The following is a 23,368-nucleotide window of genomic DNA, read 5'->3' on the forward strand; positions in this document are numbered from 1 at the left end:
CATTAGTGGGAGAAACTTCCCAACTCAGCAAATTTCTCCTAGAAAATAATGTAGAGAGGTTACAATAATCCTACTAGATCTCACTATTGATCTGAACACCATACCACCCTGGATCTTATTGCTACAAATATTGGCCACCACTCCACCAAAACTGATATTCTACCTAACTCACTTTTGTGATCACTGCCCTACACTCTCTTTCTTTGGCCTTTTGAAACAATTACCTCCAAACGAGAAATTCTAATAGGCTGAACATTTCCAAACCATAAGCTTCCTGACCCTGGCCAGCTATTAAGCATAGTTGTCTGTTCCCAATTATATAGGTTCATACTAGGCTATCTGCCCTAGGGCATTTATAAGCCTAGCCAGAATGTGATTGGCTTTTGTACCCATTTTAAATTAATTTTGCTATGCCCTTTTTCGAGGTTAGTATACTGTGCCTCTGTCTAACAGTGACACAGAAGTGATACCCGGGGTAAACCTATGATCTCCCATCCACTCATCAAGATTCCTCTTGAAGAGAGTCAATGAGGGACTCTGCCTAACCTGGACTGGGATTTTATTCCAGAGTGAAGGGAACCTCTGGGTTATGAATCTGTCCCTCCAGCATGTCCTATTTATTTCAGTGCTGAGGTTCAAGTCTCTCGGTAGCGTGGCTTCGATGGGATTTGGATTTTCTGAGGTGCAGCATGTCCATTAATTCCGGGTTGGACATGGCTTTATACGTCAGGCACAGATCACCTCTGAACAGGCAGTATGCCACTGAGTAGAGTTGGAGTTTCTTTAACTGGGCAACATATGGCATCTGTTTGAGCCCTTTGATCCTCTTGGTGAGGTACTTTTGGGGTCTTTCCAGTTGCTGCAGGTGTCTGGTAAAGTACATCCCAAAAGGGGCATTGTACTCAATTATGGGCCTGATGAGGGATGAGTAAAGAGGCACGATGACCTCCCCTGATCTAGATGTGAATCCCTTCATGATTAGGTGGGCTATATAAAATGTTTTTCTAACCACTTTGGCCACGTGGTTGTCAAATGAGAGATTGCTATCAACTTGGGTCCCCAGGTCCCTAATTACTTCTTCTGTACTTAATGGATTACCACCTATGTGGTAATTTGTGGGCATTTTGTTTGAGATATTATACCTCCATGTCTGTAGCTATCACTTTTTATATCTGAAAAATCTCTTCTGATCATAATTTGACCGTCAGCTAACTCTTATTCAAAAGAAATTTGCTAAAAAGCATCTTTATTTTTTTTACTGACTGCTTTCTCTCTCTCATGTTATCATACGAAGGACTACTCTGTATATATGATTTCAGGCCATCTGTTGTAAACTGGCTAATATTTCAAAACTGAAAAATAAATTTGGTTATATTTATTGGGCTGATGCAATATACAATTATGGAATTATTTCTTCTATCAAATCACCAGTTCAGTTATGTACCTGATAAAAATGTTTAATTCAAAGAAAAACAAATACACTTTCAGATGCTGTGGAATTAATGACTTGAACATTTTCTCCATGGTAGTTCATCCTACAGTGTCATTTGTGCTTCCTTTCTGACTGGCAAGCAATGTACTTCTTTAAATTATTCTTTAACGTATTCTCTGAAGATCTGCACTTTTCCTTCATCTTAAATACTAAAAATCCCAATATCTTAAATTTTGTTCTTTCTTTTTTTTTTGATCTAACATTCCAGTGGCCATGGATTCCCCCTTCTGCATGTTAATTTGTACCATTTGTTCTTCTAGGGAGGAGGATTGAGAGAACCAAGATGTATGACACTATCTGCTAGAAGGCATGTATTTTCTTTTTTTTTTGGCTCTACTTAGCTGTGCACATACTGTATGCATGTTTCCTGAATGACATGTAATGGGCGTAAGCACAAAGATGTCTTTCATTTCTGTGTGCAATGGAAGACCAGAAATAGCCCTGCCTCAATGAATGAGCACATTTTAGGTTTCTCCCTTGAAAATTAGTGTATATTTTGTACCTTTGATAGGCACCTCACTATTGCCCTTAACTGAACTTGGGTCACTTGGGTCATACTTAAGGCTTTTTCTCACCATGATAATATATCTTTCCAATTGCTGTCTATTTTAAGACTGGTTGATGAGTTGCTGCTGAATTTCTTCTCCTTCTCCTACTGTTACTGCACAGTACCCAGTTTTATGCTTTGCTGTTACATATTGTATCTAAATTGTATTATCTTCATAATCATCTCTGTAATATGTCCTATTGTATATCCACAGCTACTGTATATATTTTGACATTCATCACTGCTCGTGTTTTTACTTATTATATTGCTTTTTTCTAATCTGTTGATTACAAAAAGTACTGTGTAGAGCAAGTTTACAGAATATGCATGTAGCATGGCATAGTATCTATTGGTATGTAAACATTAATAGCTTAATATAGCTTAATATGTATTGGAAGGCTCATAAAGTTTATTCAGAGCAATGTACAGTTTTATTCATGTGTAATTTTGTAGGCTTCTCTCTCTCTCTCTCTCTCTCTTTATATATATATATATATATATATATATATATATATATATATATATATATATATACATTATTTGTCAATGTATATTTTATTATCTTCACTGAAGATGTATTTTTCAAAGTTATTACTTTGATAGCATAGATTTTTACCCTAAGGCTGATTTGAAAGTTGAACATCCTAGCTTAACACTCCTGGCCAGCAAATATAATAAATAACTAAGCATATAAATTAATTTGATTGTTCCAAAACCAATTTGCTTTTGAATTCTACTGTCAGCCGGACAATGAAACCATTCAGTTTTCAGAGGCATACTCTATGATCTTGTGTTATGATGTACTGTTTAAAATGAATCTTAGTATAGGGGAATGTGTTTTGTCAATGTCAAAATAGGAAACAGAGGATTTTATTAAGTGAAAATTTTAATAAATACATAAGAAATTAAGTAAACAATGATGAACCATAGGGTCATTACAAGGAAAAAATGGACTGCCCATAGATTTTGTGATGCCAAACACAGCAGGCAGAGAGCCTTCACCCCCCCCCCCCCCCCCAGGAAGTTCTATTATTTCCTAACACCCACTCTGGAAGGCATTACTGCACTTAAAATGTTAAAATCATTTTATGTTTATTTTATTAGTAGTATATGCATATGTTTTCTATTTCTGATGTAAAACAGTTCATCCACCTAACATTTCAAAGTTGCTGAGGGATACGTAATTGTTGAAGGATGTATTTTACATTCAAATTATATATTATAGACAGCATATGCTCTTCTATCTTTATATAAATTAAATATAATACTCTCTATTACAGTAGGCTTGGAACTAGAATAGGCAAAGGTTCATGCTTTACATCAAAACTAATATATTATTAGACACCATTAGCTTCTCTAATGGAATAAATAGTGATGACAAATCTCCAAATTGACTAACAGCAAAACCTTCCATATGGGAATCTGCTCCCCATTTGTATTTCTCCTAACTCCTATGATAATACTATTAACGATACCCTTCTCAATGTTTTCCCTAAAGGCTGCTGTAATTTTATTTATTTATTTATTTATTTGAATTTGTTGACCGGGAGTGTCCGACTGGACGTAGGTCCATTTTCAGCGGAGGCCCGGGGAGAAAAGCTCCACAGTTAAAATAAACAGACAATATTTACATTGGATTACATAGTGAATACCAATTTACATAGCAATTACTTACAACATATTTACAGATGAAGAACATAGTACATCAGTAGACAACTAGGATCTTTATCTGTGAAGTGGATACCAGACATTAACAAATGTTACAAGAAGAAGAAGTTCGTGCTGTATAATAAGTACTGGCTTATGAGCATCTGAGCTTGCTATAATCAAGGTAGTTAATGGAGTGGAAAGAAAGGTAGTGTATATAATAATATTATCAGATTAGGTGAGCTCAGTGCCAAAGCATTAGTGGGAGAAACTTCCCAACTCAGCAAACTTCTAGAAAATAATGTAGAGAGGTTACAATAATCCTACTAGATCTCACTATTGATCTGAACACCATACCACCCTGGATCTTATTGCTACAAATATTGGCCACCACTGCACCAAAACTGATATTCTACCTAACTCACTTTTGTGATCACTGCCCTACACTCTCTTTCTTTGGCCTTCTGAAACAATTACTTCCAAACTAGAAATTCTAATAGGCTGAACATTTCCAAACCATAAGCTTCCTGACCCTGGCCAGCTATTAAGCATAGTTGTTTGTTCCCAATTATATCTTATAAAGAAGACAGCCAATGCTCTGGTATACTTCAGCAATGCTCTCACTTCTCTCTAATACTTATTATTCCCTTATGCACACTGGAAACTTAAGAGACGTAAATGTCCATGGCTCTCTAATAACATTAAAACCCAGATGGAAGAAAGGGGCAATACATGGAAAACTTGAAAGCAAAACTTTTCTGATGAAAGCCTTCTACAAACCTTCCTCTCATTAAGAAAACAACAAAAATTGCAACTAACTCTGCCACATATACCTATTAAAGAATTAAATGGTTACTACGAGTAATACCAAACAATTTTGGAAATAAATTAAAGAAGTAACAGAACAATTTACTAAACCCATTTACTCTCCCTCCACATTAATGACACACATCTGGTGTCATTCAAAAGGGATCCAGCTTGGGATGACATGCTCAACAAGCCGCGTTGCTTCGCAAGAGACGGTTTGCACCTGTCACCCCTAGACTTTCGAATACTGGCCAAGGCTCTTGCTGCCCCATAGTGCCTTTTTTAGGCAAGGCTCAAAAGTCAAACCCACCTCCGTAAACAGCACAATTATGCTACTCAACGCCAGGAGTTTAAATCTCAAAATGCATGCGCTCGAAGCACTCCTCAGTATGGAGAATGTTGACATCTGTGCAGTAACTGAAACTTGGTTCAAGGCTCCAGAGAGCACCCCAGCACTACCAGGCTACAATTCATACCACACGTTTCAGCCACAGAACATGGACCAAAACACAAAAGGAGGGGGAGTATCCATATTCATCAAGGATACCTACACCTCCAGGTTAGTGGTGCAGCATGATACCTCTGAGATCATCCATGTGCAACTAACATCGGGCACATCTGCAATGCAAATTGTGGCCTGCTACAGATCACTCTCCATGACCCAGGACCAGCACTCTACCTTTCTGGAGACACTGGAAATCATGAAGGTCCTACCGAACACCCTGATATTGGGCGATTTCAATTATCCTACCATTAACTGGGAAAACTACTTGAGTACAAACTCCCAGGCCCAGCACTTCCTGGAATTCATCAACTCAAATGCCCTGGATCAGCTGGTAAACTCCACTACCACAGGTGAAAACATATTGGACGTGGTCATCACAAACAGGGGCGACAGGTGCTCCACACTGGAGGTCAACCTGTCACTGGTTAGATCAGACCATAAACTAAACACTCTGGATGTCCACACCCCACCACCTCTCCCAACTAAGGAAACCACAGTAAAAAACTTTTCTAAAGCAAACTTCACCTTACTTAAGACAGAGGCGGTAGGTTTCTCAGCCCCTACCCTAAAGGATAACGCTGCCCAAGATGCAGAAACCTTTACAAATGCACTCTATGAGCACCTACAAGGATGCATGGATCGTGCCATCCCTAGCAAAACCAAGACTCACTCCTCTAAGAGAAGGAAACCAGTCTGGTGGACCCCTGCCATAAACAGGCTATATAATAGAAGGAGGAAACTAGTTCAGAAAAAAAGTAAATCCCAAGAAAGAAAGACATCCCTGATCAGTATCAGTAAGAAACTAAGGTCCCTCATAAAATCATCCAAGGCTAACTTCCAAAGAAAAATAGCCAAGGATCCAAAAGATAACCACAAAGCCTTCTTTAACTATGTTAAGAATCTAAGTGGCAACTCACAGATATGCACTGAACTAGTACAAAATAGCACAAAATATACTGAACCTACTGATATTGCCAACATCCTGACAGATAGATTCAGTGCAAACTTCACCCCCCTCTCACCCCCAAAAGGGCCCACAACAATACCATAAAAGTGTAGTGTCCCAGAAATCACAGACGACAAGTGAAAATAGCCCTTTTACAAGCCAAAAACACAGCATCAGTGGGGCCAGATGGTGTCCCAGGTTGCGTCTTGCATGAACTACAGAACAAACTAACCCCCCACCTAAGCACACTGTTCAACCTCAGCCTCTCCACAGGCTATGTGCCCATAGAATGGTGCACAACAACTGTTATTCTACTCCACAAAGGAGGGGCCGCAACTGACCCTGGTAATGATTGCCCCATAAGCCTGACTAGCCTGGTCTGCAAGGCTATGGAGCACATCATCAAGGAACTCATTAACAAAGGCGTTGGGAACCTCCAAACACTTGATCCGACACAGTTCAGCTTTGTTAAGGGCAGATCATGCCTACTAAACCTGGTTGACTTCATGGAGACAGTCACCAAGGCCATAGACGAGGGAAATGTTGTTCACACAGCCTACCTTGACCTTGCTAAGGCTTTTGACAACATTCCCCACTCAGGTTTTACAGAAAAATTCACCAGCCTGAACATAAACCCCTACATCATGAGATGGGTTGCCAACTGACTTACAGACAGAACTCACACGGTAAGAATAGCGGGCTCCAGGTCCGACTCTAAATCAGTCACAAGTGGTGTCCCACAAGGCTCGGTCCTGGGACCCCTACTGTTAGGCATATACTTCTCAGAAGTACAGGCAAACACAGGAGGACTATGGCTAACCATGTTTGCCGATGACTGCAAACTGGGAGCCATAACTGACTCTCCGGCTGACACGGACATCCTCCAAAATGGCCTTACTGAGATGGACACCTGGTGTCAAAGTCATGGCCTCAAGCTAAATGCCAAAAAATGCATAGTCATCCTGTTTGGGAAAAACAAAACACCCAGGAAATACCACATAGGTGACAACCCCCTTAATACAGAAGAGGTAATAAGAGATCTGGAGACCCAGGTAGATAGTAATCTCTCCTTTGACCATCATATTGCCAAAGTAGTTAGGAAATTCTTCTATGTGGCCCATCTAATTACTAAAGGGTTCGCATCTAGAAATAAAGAGGTTATAGTGCCTCTCTACTCATCACTCATCAGACGAGATGAGTGACGTCAGACGTAGAGTACAAAGCCCCATTTGGGATGTACCTCACAAAACAGTTCCAACAGCTGGAGAGACCACAAAAGTACCTCACCAAGAGGATTATTGGCCTCAAGCATATGTCCTATGCAGCCCGGCTGAAAAAACTCCGGCTGTACTCAGTGACATATTGCTTACTCAGAGGTGATCTCTGCCTGACTTACAAAGCCATGTCCAACTCAGAATTAATGGGCATGCTCCACCTAAAGAAATCCAAGTGACTGCTAACCACATGCTCTAGTGAGCTAAACCTTGCCACAACAATAAATAGAACATGCTTGAAGGATAGATTCCTGTCACAGAGACTACCCATGCTTTGGAACAAACTTCCAAACTACATTAGGCACAGCCCCTCACTAACACTCTTCAAGAGAAACCTTGACGAGTGGATGGGTAACAGAAAACATACCCCTGGGATCACTTCATTGGCTTTGTTTGACAGAGGATCAGTTAATTAATCAATGGGGCGGCGAAAGCCGACACACTCTAGCTAGGCTTATAAATGCCCTTGAGCAGATAGCCTAGTACCTACCTATGAACCTATTAAAATGCAGTGAAGGTCTCATACAATCAGAAGAATAAAAACTTTATTAGGTCTAGTATCCAAGGAATCGCTAATTTGTTTAGTTTACTACCATAACTCAACAAGGCCTACATGATATCACTTAACCTTGACTATAGCTTCTTGTTGAATATGGAGCTACATTCCATTCCAGACAGATATCAGTGAATGAAACCAATTTCTTAAAAATTTCCAAACAATCCTCTTTACAATTCACCTTCTCCATCCCACTTTCATTAAAAAGGTAAGTGATAGCAATGATAAAGACCTAACCATCATATATAATATCCCCCTTCGCACAGGAATAGTTCCTCCCAGCTTAAAAAAAATCATTCTATCATAATTTTCCAGCAAAAGGTACCCTCTACCAAAACACTAAAAGACTTTAGATCCATCTCTACGTTCTACCCCCTCACTAAAAAATTGTATATAAACAGATAGTTAATTTCAGAAATGCTTTCCCATCTGTAACTGACTGCATCTACTGCATCATCAATGGTAGACTTGTCGCAGCTGGATAATTTGTAGATATGTCTAGAGCTTACATACCATTAACCAGAGCATACTACCACAGGAGCTGTATAGATTTAACTTTGGCGATAATACCATAAAGTGTTTCATAGGTGTATCCTAGACTAATGATCATTGAGGCCTTTATATGGCTTGCTAAACACCCAAAATGTATCCTGCAAGTTTGTGTGCCTCAGAGGTTACTTTAAGTGGTATATGTAAACTAGAGCAAGATTTATAGACTGCTTCTGTCCATTAGAGCCATAAGTGCTAGACCCTTGGAGTATTATTTGCTATCCACTGGTCCAGGTTCCTCTTGAATAAGGTTACGGAAGAGCTCTGCTTCACATTGATGGGTAGCCTGTTCCAGAGAACAGGAATTCTCTTGAACACATACCAGTCCATCCAATGTGTCCTGTGTATGTCACAAGCAAAGCTTAAATCCACAGACTGAGTAATTCTGATTCTGTTCATTTCATGGATATGAGAAAGATCAATCAGAGTGGCATGCAAATATGTCTTCTTTGCCAGGCATAGATTACCTCTAAACACCCTGTAGGAAACAGTATAAAGACAGGACTTTGAGACAATCTCCATAAGACATGTTGTTTACATCCTATATTCCTTTTGTGAGGAACCTCTGTGGATGTTTGACTTGTTGCATGTGCATGGTCAGGAACTGAAGGGGGCATTGTACACAATGATGGGCCTGATGTAGGCAAAATATGGTAGAATGCTGGCTTCCTTGGACTTAGATGCCATGCCCTTGCTTATAAGCTAAGCAACACAGATTGAGTTCTTTACTACCTTAGACACATGTTGATCAAAAGTCTAGGTGCAATCTACATAAGTACCCAAATCCCTGACTACTGGTTTTGCTGTTAGGTGTGTGTTATTGATGAGGTAATTTCCTGTGGTGTCTTCCCAAAGGATACTACTATGCATTTCTTGGCACTGAGTTTTAAGTTGTGGCTTTGGCACTGCCCATTTTTCTGTGTTAGTCCTTCCTGTAGAAGGGTAATATCTTGTAGGAATTCTATGACTGCTCTTAGTCTGCAATTATCTGCAAACTTGATCAGCTAGAGGCCTTTGACATTGGCCATGTCCTCCAAGATGTAGATGCCAAAAAAGGAACAGATCCAGCACAGATCCTTCCAGGACTCCCTAGTGATTGTCCTCTTTGATGAGATGGCTCTGTACCATAAATTCCTAGAGCGAACCTTAGAGCCAACTGGCTAGCCAACATGTAACATTGGGAGTTTGATTATAATTCCCAAGTGGGGTATTATATCAAATGCCTTAGCCAGGTCAAAGTGGGCAGTATACACTATTTTGCCAACATCCATTGCTTTGGTGAACTTCTCAAAGTCCACCAGGTTGAGCAGAAATGATCTGTCTTTGATGAATCCAAACTGGGTTGTATCCAGTGTCTGAAGGATTTTTATGTCCTTATTTGTCACTTCCATGATAGTTCTTGCCATGGATTTAAATATGAGACTAGTCAGACTTATGTGTCTGTAGTTCCTAGGTCTAGTGATGGCCCACACTTGTGCAGAGGGATGACCTTTCTAGTTCTTCATTTGCATAGCTCAAAGCCTATTTGGGGGTTATAGTTAAACTTCTCCAGTATCTTCTAAGATCATAATTTAGGCTAGTGATGTAATATTTTTGGCCTTAGAGTGTGCATCAAGGACTTACTTCCTAATGAGAGTTGGGGGCATAGTTTGATGGCATTTCCTAGGGGGGGCAGGTGGTGGAAAGTGATGGGTAAATTGGAGCTGAATTTGTCAGCTAGCAAATTTACAATATTTTCCAGATCCAAGTAGGTGGCTCCATTTACAGTCAGTTCTGTATGCTGCTGTATGTTTCCTTTGAGGTTTCTGACATAGCTAAAGAAAACTTGTGGTTGTCCTTTGATAGGATGTTATTTGTACCTTGACTATGGCTTTAGTACATGTAATTAGCCCTCTTAATTGTTAGCTTAGATTGTTGTGAGTGATTTTTGTCATTCTAGGCATAGCACTTCATATTCTGAGCTATGACTTTTTTATTTGTTGTACAGTTTTTTATGTTTAGAGTCTACCAGAGTGGTTAGGTTTTTTTTAAGTTACTCTGGGTGAACTTCTGGTAGGCACAACTGTCTCTATGCATTTATTGAAATGATTGCACAGTTAGGTGTGTGTTATTCCACACAGGCAGCTTTGTTTTCAGGGTTTGGGGGGAGATTGAAATTTTGATCACTTAGTAGTTGGAAGTTTGCATCAGAATAGTTACAGGAATAGACAATGTCACAGAATTGATTTTTATGATGAAGACAGCTTTGTGGTCTGACCTACTACACTATGGGGGCACAGCAATTTTCCTATGTTTGTGAGTACCAGGTCAAGTATATTTGCACCCATAGTGGCCCAAGGTGTTTGTGTTTACAAAGTCCAGGAATTTTTGGCCCATGCATTTGGGGTTGTGCAAGTGTTCCAGTTATAGTGAGGTAGTTGGAGTTGTCCATTAATATGCTATTGAGTTGAAGGGTGAAGGCCAACAGTAAATTTAAGAATGAGCTATGGGTTTCTTGTAACATGGATTGGGATCTACAGCTTGCAAGGATATGGGGTTGTTCAATTATTCCAGTTTATAGTTGGGTATTTGAAGTTGCCTATTAATATGTTAATGGGTTGAATGGTGAGGGCCTCCAGTAAGTTTAAATATGAGCTATGGGTTACTTGGGTCATACATTGTGATTTATAGCTTGCAAGAATATGATGCTGGAGTTTGCATAAGGAAATCTGAACATGGAGAAGTGCAAATGCATTGTCCTGTCTGATTAGCCTTGAGGTGAGTCTGTTGTTGATATAGATTGAGATACCTCCACTTTTGGTCCCTGCCTGTGCAGTAGCTGGACTGAATGTGTGGAAGGCGTTGTATCCATGCACTTCAGGATGGTGTCTATGGCTTTATACAGTGTCTCAGTAACTGCAAAAATGTTCACATTCTCCAGGTGATGAGGAACCTGGAGAGAGTGAAGTTTCTTGTTTAGGGTCCTGGCATTGAGCAGTAGCACCTTTAGATTAGAAGGTATGTCAGTATGGCATTGCCCAAAAAAAGCACTATGGGTGCAGAAAATGTTTTAGTCAATCTTCAAAAGTCTAGAGTAGACAAGTGCAGATCATCCTTGGCAAAGCAAGATGGTCTGTTGACCATATCCTCCCATGTTGACAAATATTGTAGCCCCTTAAAATTATACCAGAAATATCAGTTATTGATGTCAGTCACCTTTTGTTCATATTTTGGCATCACATTTAGTGAAGGTAGAATGATGTTCAATGCTAGGCACATACCAGCCTGAGACACATACTCCAACAGCTCCATAACATCTCTCTTCATATAGTCCAGGGAGATACATGTCTGGTCATTTACACCCATGTGCCCTACGATTGACTCATATTGGTACAGATGGCCTAATGACTTGAGTGCATGAATCCTGTGGTGGATCCCAGACCCTGATAGATAACTGACTGTGATTTTCTCCTTATTCCTCCTGTTGACCAGGACCCCTGTCACACACTGGAGTCTTCAGTAATTAACATTTTGTGTGCTGGCTTGCCTTATGGGCTTTGTAGTTGAGGCTCCAAAGGGTGTGGCTGTATGTGTTGTGTTGGGTGCTTTTGGGTTTTTTGAGATTTTTTTTTTTTTTGTAGGACAAATGTCTATGAGGTTTTGGGGTTTAGAAAGATTGTTTTTAAGTGCCTCAGCATATGCCAGTCCATGTGTTGGGAAACTGCCCATCCATGGTGTCAGGCCTTTTTAAGGTGATCTAAAAGGGGTAGTACAGCAGGCTAACATGAGTGCTTGGAGGGTAAAAACTGCAGTTAGGCTATGTATGAATGAATTTGTGTGGTAGTGTCTCTTAGAGTGCAAACAAGTTACTCCTCATGCAATTCAGTACTGGGTAAAGTTACAAGGGAAGTTTTATATGGTAAATTTAGTTTTGCAAGTGCCTGCTATATGCCACTGCATAATGAGAAGCTGAATGTATAGACTCAAAGGAAGCTGTCTAAACTAATTAAAAACACCCTCTGACCAATGAAAAATCTCACTTTAACCCTCCCTGTAGGTTTCTTAACTTGGATAGACCAGTCAACTTTTCTACTGCCACTGGGATCAAAGTCCCAGTCTTCTTAATGTAGAAACAGGCATTAGTTAGTGAAAAGTACCAGAACCAAACCAAACATTAACCAAAACAAATACTTACAAGGTGATTCTAGACAGAAAAGTCAGGGATGAGGAACACATACTTTAAGTACATTAGCAGCAGCTAGATCAAGAAAAAACAAATACAGAGTAGAGTGATGAAATGCAGAAAGGTGCAACAAAATAAGTAAAAAATACAGCAGCAGAGCACAGAAATAGCTTAGAAAAGTACAATATTTCAATTTAAAGTACTTGTCTTAGCCTGGATAGAACCAGATGCAAATCAAACACTCTAAGAAGACAAGCAAGGAAACCAAGCATTGGAGATATGTGGAATTGAATCAAGAGCTGCACAAATGTGTCAAATTTATAGAGTCAAAGAAAAGAGACTAAACCAACTAAAACATCCTCTGGCCAATGAAGTGATCTCACTTTAAGCCTCCCTTTGTGTTCCCATACTTAGACAGAGCAGGCTACCTTTCCACTGTCACTAGAATTGCAGTCCCAGTCTTCTTAATGCAAAAACACCCTTTAGTTAGCTATGAAAAGGTGACAAAAGCAAATTAAACAAGCTACAACAAGTAATTCTTACTTTAAGCCTCACTGAGTATTTACTAACTTGGACAGCCTAGACTACTTTTTACTGCCATTATAATTTTAGTCCCAGTCTCCTTAATATAAAAAACACATGTTTAGTTAGCCAAAAGTGAAAAGGTAACAGAAACAAATCAAAGAACTAGCTACAAGTAATCACAAGGCAATTCAAAGGCAGAAAAGCCAGCAATGAGGAACAGACACTTTAACGCAATTTCAATGCACATTAACAGCCTAAGGGGTAGGCCCTTCCAGTGTCATTTGTCAGTGCCCAGTGAGACGACTAGAGATGATAAGACTGAGAGCATCTTCCAGGGTTAGATATACAGGAGATGAGACTGGAACGATCTTCCAAGGGCAGATTCACAGTATGGGTGGAAAGCTCAAAAAATCTTCAAGTTTAAAAGCAGAACAGGGAAGGAATGGGTGGATAGGGAAACTGAAAATCTAATTTAAACTGTGAGATAATTGTCATAGTTTTAATGATTTTCACTGGATGAAAAATTGGTCCAAATGCTTTGTTTGGTACCACAAGATATAAAAACAATTCATGAAGATGGATCAAGCTGGGAGAATGTTTTAAGTTTGAAAAGAGACCAAAGCACAGTAATTTTTGAGCACTGTTGATTAATCAACTAAATAGCACAGAAAAGTAACAATGGAACTGACAACAAAGCATTCCAAGTCTGCAATAGCAACCATTTATCATTACATTGTACCCTCCACACTGGAACACTCAAAGTTTTAATGCTGGGACCTATGCTATTTTCCTTATTCATAAATGATCTCCATGATTATCTCCTATGTCTGGATTCCATACTATATGTACATGACATTCTCCTCTTACAGTCTAACAGATGTCCTTTCCAACCTTCAAAATAACAAACAATCCTATTCAAATTTATGCAACTGAGCTGAAGCTAATAATCTTTGAATTAACTGCAAGAATGCAAATAATATACTATTTTCTTCCTCTCAAAAACTCCTACTTCTACCTCATTTTCACATCAAATATTACCAAAAATGTTATTCCTCACATTTTAAAATACAAATACCTAGGATTTATCCTTGATCCCCCTCTAACATTTTCAAACCATACAAAGTCACAACTAAAGTCCTCATGCATCTTAAATTCAGCTACAGAACTTCTCATCTGCTCTCCCCTATAGCAGATAGTTGAACAGCCAAAAGTGTTCTCCTTCTCAAGCTGGGATACATTCATCCTTTTCTTACCTTTCAACTAGCATACAATACTCAAAGGCTACATACAGGTCACAGAGAACAAAAGATGCAGATTCATCCATCTTGCAGACACTAATACTCGCTCACGTAATGCTCGTAGTGCTCCATCTGTAAAATTTTTCTTAGTTCCATTTCCAAAACATGAAGTAAATGAAACGGCCAGTCAATCCATCAAAATAGAAGTCACATTTATTGTAAACAAACATGTAGTAACAAAACATTTCTCCCCCCATGCTGTCTACATGTGATGATGTTATTGCTGACTGCACATCTTTTCTATTTTTAAAATGGCTGCGAGTTACTTGGTTGCCACATTAAAGTCATATTTTTATACATTTTCTGTGTGACATTAAGTGTATTAACACAGCAAGTTTATACAAAAAGCATTTATAATGTAGCAACCTAATAACTTATGGTTTTATTTGAAAGAAAGAACTGTTTGGTATTTTTTCCCTTAAGCTGTGTATGCCTATCAGTGCCTCCTATACAAGTTGACATCAAGATAGCCACCCATCCACCCTGCACAGTAATGGTTAACATACAGAATTATTATATTCCATGATGGGTTCACTAGTAAATATCGAAATACCACAATCCCGAGACCCTGAATACCAACACCCAGAATCTCAAGATTGCACAATCTTGAAAATTGTGAATGGAGATTGCTGTACAGTGCGGAATGGGAACTTACCCATTCTCTCCATAGTAGTGCAATCTCTGAATTGGTATATTTAAGTTGCAGGGGGTGTGTGGGTGGAGGGGGGCTTGTCCCCCTGCAAAAACATTATTACATTATGTTTTGTGTTTTATTTATTTATTTATTTATTTATTTATTTATTTATTTATTTATTTTTATTTTGAGATTCCACAAACTCGAGATTCTGGATGTCTGTATTCAGAGTGTCGGGATTGCGGTATTTCGATATTTATTAAATGGTAAACAATCAGGTTACTACTAGCAGTATTTTAATTACTGTCATTGTCATATCATATGCCATTGTGTGATACTGTTATGACCTCATGCACACTGGTTATTATTAAAAATAATTTCAGCTTGGAGAGGTTCATGTACCAAGCAGTTTTCATGCACTTATTGTGCATTTGTGCTTTGGTGACTTGTTCGCCTCCTCTGGTACAACAAGGGTCTAGTCTCCTCTGCAACCACTACTAATCCAAACAATTACTTTGTTAAATCGAAAGGTGAACTATTCACAGCATGTTGGAAATGTGAGTATGTTATTCCTCCACTACTCTCCTTTAGTCATTTATCTCATGATGTATTTGGTGTTTGCATACAGTAGTTTTTATACAGCAGAAGTAGGATTAGCAATGGAAATGGAATTGCCAGCTCTATAATGCAAATGTCTGTGATCTAGTCTGTATTAATAATGGCTTAGATTTAAATACTGAATCCAAATGATACAGCCAAACAAAAAGGTGATACAAACCTAATAATTCCTTGCCCATCTCAGTGTAAGTGGACTCTGAAACAGAATCACTTCCTTTTGGTGGCAATCAGGTTAACTTCTGGAAACAGAGGAGTACCTGGGCAGAACAGCATCTTAACAGACAATGCACAGAGTGAGAAAAGGCTGCTCAGAGGATACACATAAAAACAGCATACTGCACATTTCAGTACATAGCTCATGCTGCACAGGGCATGGGAATGTCATACAATAACAGAAAACATACACCAGTTATTTATGATGACAAGATTATGCAAGTGTTTTCTCTTTCTACTGCTTAGTTTTAAGATGGGAAGACAAAACAAGTTTAATGGACTACTTGTTAGATTGACAGTCAGGCTGGAAATGGTCCAAAGTCATTTTAAATGGTGACAGAATAAATAGCTCTTTTAGGTGCTAAAACACAGAAAACTACTGCAATATACAACTGTCTGAAAGCCCTATTATACAATCAAGACAGAGTGAATACTTTGTGAGGAAAAGGAATACTTGATAAAAAAACACTACTCAAAATAAATGCAACCTCTGAGTAGATATGATTAAAGAGAAGACAGTAGAGGGTGAAGAAACTGTCCAAAAAGGATTTTAAGATCTGTTCCTAAACAAACGTTTTGTTCATTTGGTGGTAGGTCTAAGATAAAAGTGTTTTTGGGGTTCTGTGTTTGACTTTCTATGAGCTAACATGTTGATTTTAACTTGGGAGTCCTACAACTACACTTCAGAGAGGCTTAAATAAAATTCTGCAGGTAACTGAAGTTTATATTGATTTCAACAGAATACTTAATTGATATGATAGAAGCAGATTAGTGGGAAAGTGGTCCTCATTTGTCTGATGTGTCAGTATTTTATACTTTATTTATGGATGGTTAACCAAAGCAGCTGTCTTAACAGTATCTCAGCTTTGACATAGCATATATTTTACCATTAAGCCAAAGGTGTTCTGACACATTACTATTGCACTAAGCAAACAATTTAATTAATCCTACTTTGAAATGATCAATGGTTAATACAAATGAATTTAATTTTTAGCATAAGAAATGCGTATTAACTTAGCAACTTCAACTAAAAAAAAAAAAGTCCCATGTGTAAACTCTAGTACATACTTATTAATGTGACATATAGGTTGTATATAATTTCTCCATGTTTTGCTGGAACTCAGCAATTTGTTTCATTTTGTAGGTGAATGGAATATATTATAACCTTCCTCTGAACTTTAATAACAACCAAGTGATTGCTCGACAATATGGCAACAGCATCAATATCGAAACAAATTTCCAGCTAAAGCTCAGTTATGACTTGGTGTATCACTTGTCATTAACAGTGCCAGGAAACTATAAGAATAAAATGTGTGGTCTGATGGGGAACTACAATGGTGACAAAACAGATGATTTCATGCTGCCAAATGGCAGGACCACAAAAGATGTTGTAGCATTTGGAGCATCCTGGAAAGTCAACGTTCCCGGAGCAAAATGTGATGATGGCTGCAGTGAAACCACTTGTCCTACATGTAGTGCAGACAAGACCGCACTATTCAAAAATGAGAACTATTGTGGAATTTTAACAAACCCAGAGGGCCCTTTCACTGCCTGCCATAAGATAATTGATCCAAACACTTACTTTAATGACTGCGTCTATGATCTCTGTGCAGGCAACGGGGAACGCAAAGTGTTATGCAACAGTATCCAGTCATATGTTGCAGTTTGCCAGGAAACTGGGGCCACTGTCAAAGAATGGAGGAAAGACAACTTCTGTCGTAAGTATTTCAGAATCAAATCTATATTTTTTAAAACTTCATGCAATGGTAGGCAAGTTATTTAGTGTGATTTCTAGTCATTACAGCCCTACAAGCTCCTTATGAGGACATGCTAGTATTTTTAGAATGTAGAAATTCCAGCTATTACAGTTATTTAATTTATGATCATTCTTGTAAATGATATAACTGTAAGAGGCCTGTAGTCATTTGCTGCTTTAATGTGCTTTGTTTCATTTAATATTCATCCATTTCAGGCAAACTATTCTGAAATGAGATCTAAATGATTTTAGACTACTGACTAGGTACTCTAGATAAAATAATTAAACTTCAAAAAGTGCATGAAAGGTAAACAAACAGTTGGAGTGAGAAGTTAGAATGGTCATGTAGCATCGTAATGAATATAGGTAGATATACAGATAACCCAAAGGGTAAAGATGTCACACAGACAAAACATTTAGTAAAAACTGCAAGCATCAGCTGGATTTAAATACCATGTGTTCTGAAGTACAGCCAGATTATCCATTTATGTTGTACTGACTAGGCCAATAAGAGGGTTAAAACATGAATGTCAACAGCTAGTTGAGTTTGTCTTTATTGGCCTAAATGTAATCATAAAGGCTGAAAAAAGTAAAAATGTCATGAACATTCAGAAGTCATGTAGTTGAAACACATGATATCCTTAAGGGTCATTTGAATATATCCCATGGCCCTCTATTACAGGAGGTTTACTCAAGCTTGGATGGGTTTTTCATGCAGTATACACATAACATGTTTTTATCAGAAATGCACTGTAATGTGTAATTTCATCAGTGTATTCTGAGTTGTACATGCTTTTTGTTTGTTGATGGAACAGCTAAGAGCCAAGAAATCCCTTCTACTTTTTCACGTAGCTGCCTGCTTTCATTAACAATACCATGGCATTCCAGGTACCTTTACTCTCTTGTTGTTGATGGGGGACTCACAACAGCTATAAATACTATTCCCCATTATTCTCCCATATCTGAAGTGAATATAAACCATTCATTCCTCTTTTCCTGCTGACTTTACAACCTCAGCTCCTCCCAGTAAAAATAGTGGTAGTAATAACAAGGTGAAGGTAGTACGGCTATCAAACAGGGACATAGAGAACTACTTTTGACAGAGATATAATGAAAAACTTCTAATACATATCTAAAGTTTTAATATGTACCTAAACAGAAGAATCATGTTTCCTTAAATATGTAATACCACATTATGCAATTACAATTATGTACTGACAAATAGTTTTAAATGAATTAAAATAATATACTTTATATACCATCGTTGGTATTATTTCTGTAACATGAACTAGCCGCATTGGTTGGTGTACAATAAATGATCAAGTCTTGTCTTGCATCTCCCACAGGATGGATCTTGCACTTTATTTATTTAAACATTTGTTTACCGGGAAAGTTTAAATTGGAATGAGCCAATTTCTAGCAGAGGCCCAGGGAGAAATGCTCCAGACACATGTATTTGTAATCTGGGAGGAAAATGGAGTACCCAGAGGAAACCATCACAAATGCAGGGAAGACATGCAGACTCCACACAAAAAGCACCCCAGCCGAGAATCAAACTAGACAACCTCTTGGTGTGAGGTGACAACATTAACCACTGCATTACTGTGCCATCCAACTGCATGTCTGGGCAATGGGTGTCAGATGCCTAAAAAGACTGATGTTGCCAGCTACCACCCAGACATGTAGCTGAGTGGGGTAAGTGCAGCAGCCATGGGGTAGGAGTGGGTAGGAGTTACACTGTTAGGTTTTGGGGACAATTGGGGCAAATGTACTCTTAGGGATGGCATAGGATTCAGGATTAGGATTACATTCTGATCAAGGAATCCCTAGGTTTAGGGAGTGGTTGTAGAATTTAGGTTTAGGCAGCAATCAGGAAAATCATTTTTATGGTGAAAGAGAGAGAGAGAGAGAGACAGATTTTTAGGGTAAGGACCAGTTTGCAAGGAATTAAACTATGGTAGGGAATGAGTGGATGCATTATGGTTACATTTAGTGTTTATGAAGGGCTATGCAGTTTACTAAGGCCATGTTGTACAAGGACTATGTATTTTACTAGGATTGGATTGGAAGAAGGGCATTTACCATTTTGAGCAAGTAGGAATTAGCAATTAGGAAGTCAAATGCAAGCAAATAAAATGCAATCACGTGTAGTGGACTCCATACAGCTTCTAATTATATAAAGATGTTTTCAGCACATTTTTATTGTCTTTATTAATTCTGATAAAGGAGTTTTCTTATCCAGTGACATCCAAATCTCAGCAAGTTTTATTATTTAACTCATTACATGTTTATTGTGTTCAGGACACAGCCCTGGAACAATATTCACATTTTGAAAAACGTATACTCAAAAAGCTGAGCAGAACGTTGTTCCTCAAAATGTGACTATTGCTGCAGAGGACATCAGTCATCTGAGGTATGAGTGCAAACTCAGAAAGACCTTCTAGTGTATATAACAGAGTTCAGCATCTGATCAGAACCCCAGAATTGTAGAGTTTTTCAGATAACAGAAACTTTCTACAAGTAACAGAAACACCAAGGAAAAGTAATGCAAAACAAACTATTAAAAGTGACAAAGATGTCTGTAGATCTGAATGGTTTATTGGATTTTCTCATTACAGCTGTTAAAACATGATCTGTTAAATTAATAGTGATACATTTTCACTGCATTTACAAGTACTTTTAACTGCCTTGGAAGAATGTTAAAAATATTTTCGATAACCCAATACCTTCATGATCACACACATTATTATAAACCACAGAAAGGCAATTTGTCCTAACTGAACATAAGCAAAAGTACTCATGCCACTGAATTTTCCAGAATTTTGCAGAATTTCCATATTTGCAGTTATGCTAGGAGTTGAATATATATTAGCATGACATATGACTATTTTTTTTTCTTTTTCTTTACTCTTTTAGCATTATCCTGTATGGCAAATAGTCATTACAAACTTTGTGCAGACATCTGTGCAACCTCCTGTGCTGGAATATATGAGCCAGTAAATTGTCCAAAACATTGTGCAGAGGGCTGCGAGTGTGATGATGGATACTTCTTTGATGGCCAGGAGTGTGTTGATATAAACCATTGTGGATGTTATGAAAATGGACGCTATTATAAGGTACTTGAATCATTTGCGTGTCAGAATGTAATGCAGATTGAAAACAAATTCAATATATTCTGAGTTTGCCAGAATTCAAGAAATGAATGCAAAAACAGTAGTAGATATTAAAACAAGTGAGAAATAACATATAATATAATACTACCATAGTACCTCTACATTTCTAATATTATTTTAAACATAAGCCTAGACATTTGATGTAATCAAAATGCTTTTGCTGAACATAGATTGCTCTCCTTTCACATTTCATACGTCACTATTGCATTTTACATAACTTATACAAAAGAAAGATCATCTATTTAATTGCTAAAGATTTTATAAAAAATAGAAACAATTTGTGCATGCCCCAGACAACTATTTCTCTTTATTCTAGAGTCATATCTTATATTACTCAAACATCTTTTTTCCCTGAAATTATTTTTGATTATGATTCTGTTTAAAGAATTAATTTCTTTCATGCTAACATTTATCTAAATTTCATATAGATTTTATTTTACATATCATAGTATGCCTTCACCTGCATACTGTTACCTTTACTGAATGTAAAATTGTGTTTTATCCAACAGATCATTAAACGTAGTTGCACTGCAGATTACTCACATAGCCAAACTAAAGGATGTTTGAGTGTTACTCATGCACATTGGTATTTCTACAGGGATGGGTGCTTTCTATTTCATTGTCTCTCTTTTTCTCCTTTTCTCTGTCTGTCTGCCTGCCTGTCTGTGTGCCTGTCTGTCTCTCTCTCTCTTACACACACACACACAAACACACACACACGCACACACGCACACACACACACACAAACACACACACAAACACACACACTTGTTCAGACTGGTGTTGTGTACTGATCAGTACTGACTAATTTCAAGCTCAGCTCAGGTAAAATATAAACCTTTCACAAAACAAAAATTATAGAAATGTAAGAAATATAAAACTGTATATATACATTCTACTGAACAAGCAGACTGTACTATACAATATATACATAAATTAATGGGTCTATATTAGAACACCGAACTTTCAAAATTTTGAGTGTTCTAATATCGACCCATTTTCAGCGAAAAAGCTGAAAATATTGAAGAAACAGAAAAACAAATTTTTTTTCCTAGGGAAAAAAAATTGGTTGTCCATTTCTGTTGCTTCGGTATTTTCAGTGCTGTGGTGTAAAGTTACAGGTCGGGTTCAGGTAAGTGTGCGATTGTGTGGATGTGCGGGTTAGGGCAGGTTAGGTGAGTTAGGGTTATGGCGCGGGTCAGGTAAGTGTGCAATTGTGTGGACGTGAGGGTTAGGGCGGGGTAGGTGAGTTAGGGTTAGGGAGCGGGTGAGGTGACTGTGCGATAGTGACGGACCTTAGGGTTAGGGTTTGGGTTAAGGTAAGTGGATAGTTAGTGGTGTATGTATAGTTTAGTGTAGGGTTAGGTTTAAGAGTTTAGGTGTATATGTGTGGATTGCTGTTTGTTTGGTGTGCTTGTGTTGTCTGTATGTGTTTTGGAACAGCAAATTTTTTCCCTAAGAAAATATTCACTGTTCTGTATGTTCGATGTTTTAAATTTTCGATTAATAGGGTTCGATATTAGAACACTTGAAAATTTTAAAGTTATGTGTTCTAATATAGACCCAAATTAATTTCTAAAGTGAGCCAGCCTTCAGAAGATATATAAACTCTGTTAGATGTTATAATCTGTGTCGAAGCAGAAATATTTAACATGGATAAAGAAGTGCTTTTTGAGTTGCATTCTGAATTTGCAATAAGTACTGATTTCCTTAATGTTGATAGGGAGAGCTTGGTAAAGTTAGGTGGGTGAGGGGGAGAAAGCATATTCAGAGCTGTGGAGTTTGGTTCTAGGGGTAATGAGAGTTGGTGTGGCTTGTGAGTACTGTCTCAGGTTGTATGAAGACATTATTTCTTAAAGATTATCTGCAAAGGGAGAAAATGTCTAGAAATGAAGTAGTTTGTAGAGTTAGAATACTAATAGTAGATTAAATATTTATTTTATGGGAAGCTATTTAGGTTTTTTACAGTGATGCAGTGATGCTGAGAGATGAGTTTGTAATGAACCTCCAGATGCTGTTAGACATTGTATGCAGTCTGGCTTTGTTTTTCTTGGAGGACAAAAACAAAAATGGAAAGTGCACTTTTATGTTGAAAAAGGCAAATTCTATTGGCAATGGCTGTTTTGGCTGGTTGAAATAGAAAATAGGAAATCTTTTTTAGCCCAGAAGAGGAGGAAGTTTATATTTACTCTTACTCTGCCTACATAGAAATGAAAGATAAATGGCTGATTAAACCATAATGCTATGTATTTGAAAGTGGGAGCTATTTCTATGGAGTGGCTGTGTACTTTAAAGATAATAAAGAGTCAGGTGCTTTGCGAATTATCTGTGGAGTTCTGGCCTTTTACAAGATTTTTTTCTGCTAGAATTTATGACTACTATTATTGTGTAGAAAACTATTAAAGTAGGTTGGTTTTCTATAGATACTGGATTCATGTCTGTCTTCCACACAATTTTGGTTAACTGAACATCCAAGAAGTTGATAAAACTAAAGTTGTATTCAGCCATAAATTTAAAGTTGTGGAATTGATATTTAATAAAAATTCCTCACAGTTTGTAATACTAGCTTTCCTCAAAAGAAAAATCTCATCCAGAAAATATAAACAGCTATATGGTGCTAGAAGAGGGATGAAAAAATTAAGTTTTTCCCCTGAAACAAAGTTACC

The 23,368-nt window shown here is 37.9% G+C and overlaps 1 protein-coding gene across 1 annotated transcript in view; it reads left to right on the top strand.

Annotated features, from left to right (window-relative positions):
* LOC122808362 (IgGFc-binding protein-like) overlaps window positions 1–23,368 on the top strand; it is a 251,858-nt gene that overhangs the window by 69,578 nt on the left and 158,912 nt on the right. The window contains 2 exon segments of the mRNA XM_044079329.1: window positions 16,918–17,491; window positions 20,446–20,645. Of these exon segments, the coding sequence (XP_043935264.1) occupies window positions 16,918–17,491; window positions 20,446–20,645 (774 nt within the window).

Source organism: Protopterus annectens, chromosome 8.part0, assembly GCF_019279795.1.
Source record: "Protopterus annectens isolate FY-2018-M chromosome 8.part0, PAN1.0, whole genome shotgun sequence".
In the NCBI taxonomy this organism is placed as follows: domain Eukaryota; kingdom Metazoa; phylum Chordata; order Ceratodontiformes; family Protopteridae; genus Protopterus; species Protopterus annectens.